The sequence below is a fragment of the Aegilops tauschii genome, chromosome 7 (genome assembly GCF_002575655.3).
Source record: "Aegilops tauschii subsp. strangulata cultivar AL8/78 chromosome 7, Aet v6.0, whole genome shotgun sequence".
Lineage (NCBI taxonomy): Eukaryota > Viridiplantae > Streptophyta > Magnoliopsida > Poales > Poaceae > Aegilops > Aegilops tauschii.
Window position 1 is genome coordinate 28,881,850 of NC_053041.3, and position 3,477 is coordinate 28,885,326.

The following is a 3,477-nucleotide window of genomic DNA, read 5'->3' on the forward strand; positions in this document are numbered from 1 at the left end:
CGATCCTTGATGGACGTAATATTATGGCTCAAGGCATCATAAGAAGAGTTGGGGATGGTGAGACGACTTATATATGGGATCATCACAATTGGATTCCCAAGGAAATTTTCAAGCGGACGATCGTCTAACTTGTCCAAGATCCATCGCAACTAGTGGCGGAGCTAATCAATGCTATGTGTGCCGCATGAAAAGAAGAATGTGGTACGGCCAGTTTTTACCCCCTTTGACGCATAAGCAATTCTTAACATTCCGTTGTGCACGAGAAGAATTGGAGATTTTTTGGGTTGGAGTAAGGAAAACCGCGACAACTTCTTTGTCCATTCTGCCTACCTTATGATCGTTAGAACAAAGATGAGTAGGCAGAGTTGGCTGGAGGAGAGTGCAGGTTTGCCTGATATGGCATCTAGAAGTAAGGGATGGAGCTCAGTTTGAAAAATCTTAGCCCCTTCAAAGCTCAAGGCGTTCCTATGGCGTCTAGTTGAACAGTTGATTCCCACGGGCGACCTCCTTCACCATAGGAACAAGGCGACGACAAGCGTACGTCTTTGTGCGGTGCACACGTTACTTGGAGACACACCCTCCTGCGTTGTTCCATGGCGAGAAGCATGTGGGCTCAGTCCTCGGAGTCGATGGTAGAGATGATGTGTTCTAAGCAAGATGGCAACGCAAAGACTTGGATTTTTTTTGTGCACGAAACCTTGCAAAGTGATGATTTTGTTCGCATCGTGGTTACCCTATGGGCGACCCGGGCGCGAGGAGGAAGGCAATTCATGAGGAAATATTTCAGAGCCCTCCCCCCATTGTTTGATCGCATCTTTTATGTCTGAAATTGAGAAGCTGATCCTCGGCCACAAGACAACAATAGCCCCCCCCCCCCCCCCCCCCCGGTTTGTTTGTGCAAAAATAGTGTCAAGGAACGACGGGTTCAGTGATGTTGGTTCAACATGCACAGACCACAACAGGGCCTTTTTGGGAGCGTGTCTGCAGTTGTTTTCAAGGGCATCTGGACCCAACTACACCAGAAGCACTTGCTGCCAGAGAAGCCACGGACGTTTCAGATGATCTATATATTCAACGAATTGATGTTGCCTCGGGTTGCAAGGTGGTGGTATGCTGTAAAGCAAGGAAGTTCTGCGAGCTACGGAGCAATTATCCACGAGATCATTGACCATCCGTCAGTTTTATTATTATTTGTCATAAAGTCTATGAGTTTAGAAGATCAAGTTTTGAAGCTCACAATCTGTAAATATTGTGATGGTTTAATAAAAGCTTTGCGAGATTTCTGCTAAAAAGAAGCTTCCACCTGCAGCCTGGTGTCATTGCGTGTGTGTGACCAAGATTCCTCCGTCGCCTTCGTCCGTCAGGTGTCGACAGCAACTGGCCACCGTGATTCCGTACTCACTCACCACCTGTGTGTCGCGCATTTGGCTGGCACATAATCTAACTTGCCACTCGACTCGCCTGGGACGCAAGAGAAGGCAACGACTCTTGAAGCAACCGCTCCTCCCTTCCTCTGCTCTGCACCAACCCCCACGGCCGGCCCCAATCGAACCAGGTGAGGGAGGCTGCCAACTACGCGGGCTACCGAGGAAGGGAGGCGCGTCCGGCGGCCTGAAGATGGCCGCGCCGGGCGCCGACGAGCACCGGAAGCGGGGCCGGGGACGGCCCTCCCGCGCCGATCTGCTCCTCAACTGCGACCTGCCCCCACCGGCCAAGCTCTTCGGCCCCCTCCCGACTCCTCTGCACAGGTAAGGCGCGTCCCCTTCACGGATTGGCCGGGGCGCATCGCTCATCTTTCTTGTTTTTTCCCTTTTCGCGCGAGGAAAGAGAAAGACTGGAGAGCGCGGCGGGGACGGACAAGAAGGGCGACGGCGGCAACGAGGACCTGCGGCGGGCGCTGCGGCTGTCGCAGTCGCGGGCGCGGGAGGCGGAGCAGAAGCTGGCCGCGACCAACGGAGGCCTCGCGGCGCTGCTCGTGCGGGACTCGGTGCTGCTCTCGGCGCACCGCCGGTGGGTGATGATGCTCGAGGCCGACAACTCCGCGCTCAGAGCCGCCGGCGCCGAGCCTGAAGATGATGAGGAGGATGGGGATGGCGCCCGGCGCGGTGTCGCGGCCGCGTGGTGGGTCGCGCTGGCGGTTTGCGTCGTCGGCCTCGCCCTCGGCGCTGCTCGTGTTGGACCGAGCCTAATCCTGCTCTGAAATTAAGTTAATTAACCATCCATCCATAGTTGGTTATTACAGTGGTTAATTATGTGAGAATGTTAACATCTGCTTGATGCTCTGCATTGGAACCTCGTGTTGTAGATGAAACAGACGAAATCAGGAGGGGCTGGATAGCTTGCAGGATTGGTAAATTGGCACAGAAGCCGCCATATCCATTTCTGCACGCTATCTATCTATACATTCATGACAGTGACTTGCCTCTTGGAGTACAATTTAGCCATGGCACCAGTGGCGGAGCCAGGATTGGCTAACGCCCCAGGCGAGAAATTAAGGAAAAAAAAATACCCCCGCCCCCTTCCCCCACATATTATTTTCAATGTATATAAAAGTCAAGTTATGTGGCACATCTAATAAAAACCCAAACACAATGTTGAATGGCAGTATTTGTTAAATGACGGTTTAACTAATAAAGTAAGACATATTAAAAGACAATATCTAGCATATAAATGATACAAAAGATGGTACCAAATCAAAGGATTGATTGATATGAGGCTCCTATGATTGCATCTTCAATAAAGTAAGACATATGACGCCTCTCCTCCAAGGGCGACTAGGGTTCGTACCGTCCGTCGGCGGCGACGCCGATCTGCCTCGTCTCTCGTGGCCTTAGGTCCATGGGGCGCGGTGGATCCCGGCCCTTGCTGGCGGGAGGACTCCGTTTTTATATATTTCTTTAAGTTTTTTTGGGTTTATGTCCTGCTCAAGAAGGCGAGATATCGACGGCTCTCTGAAGATGGAATAAGATTCTCCCTGCCTAGACTCCATCCCAATGATGCGTCTAGCATCATCAGACAGCGTGTGGGGGTGTTTCTCTGGCGGATCTCGCATAATTCAGTCGGTGGTTGTCTTCGGTGCGCTTGTCTTATAAGGCATCATTACTACCATAATTGAAGATGAATAGATTGAATGTTTTTCCACGAAAAATTATAAGTTTTGAATTACAAATCGGTGCATTTAGGTAAAATTATTTTTTGAACTTAGCAGGTTTAATAACAAATGCAAAATGTGAATTACTAAATCGGATTCCACATTTATGTTCTCTGCAAAACAACAAAACTAAAGAAAAGAATATGAAAAGGGAAAATCATTAAGAATTAAAAATCATGTCTGAATCAAGCATCAAACAGTGGCAACTAGCAAGAGAAATTCCCCGCAAAAAAATCTAGCAAGGGAATTTGGGATTTGAAAATAGTGGCAACTGGCAAAAGAAATCTCTTCATTTAACTAACCTAAGACGGGTCAATTCCTCGTTT

General features: G+C 49.7%; 1 protein-coding gene across 2 annotated transcripts; it reads left to right on the forward strand.

Annotated features, from left to right (window-relative positions):
* Nucleotides 1–1,457: 1,457 nt before the first annotated feature.
* Nucleotides 1,458–2,292, forward strand: LOC109732444 (uncharacterized). Of its 2 annotated transcripts, none has more exons than XM_020291621.4 (2): nucleotides 1,458–1,748; nucleotides 1,828–2,292. In XM_020291621.4, exons 1-2 carry the CDS (start codon nucleotides 1,618–1,620, stop codon nucleotides 2,198–2,200), a joined length of 504 nt encoding a protein of 167 aa, XP_020147210.1. In that variant the 5' UTR covers nucleotides 1,458–1,617; the 3' UTR covers nucleotides 2,201–2,292. The 2 variants fall into 2 exon arrangements, with proteins under 2 accessions (XP_020147210.1, XP_020147211.1); XM_020291622.4 differs by having other exon boundaries at nucleotides 1,834–2,292.
* The last annotated feature ends 1,185 nt before the right edge of the window (nucleotides 2,293–3,477 follow it).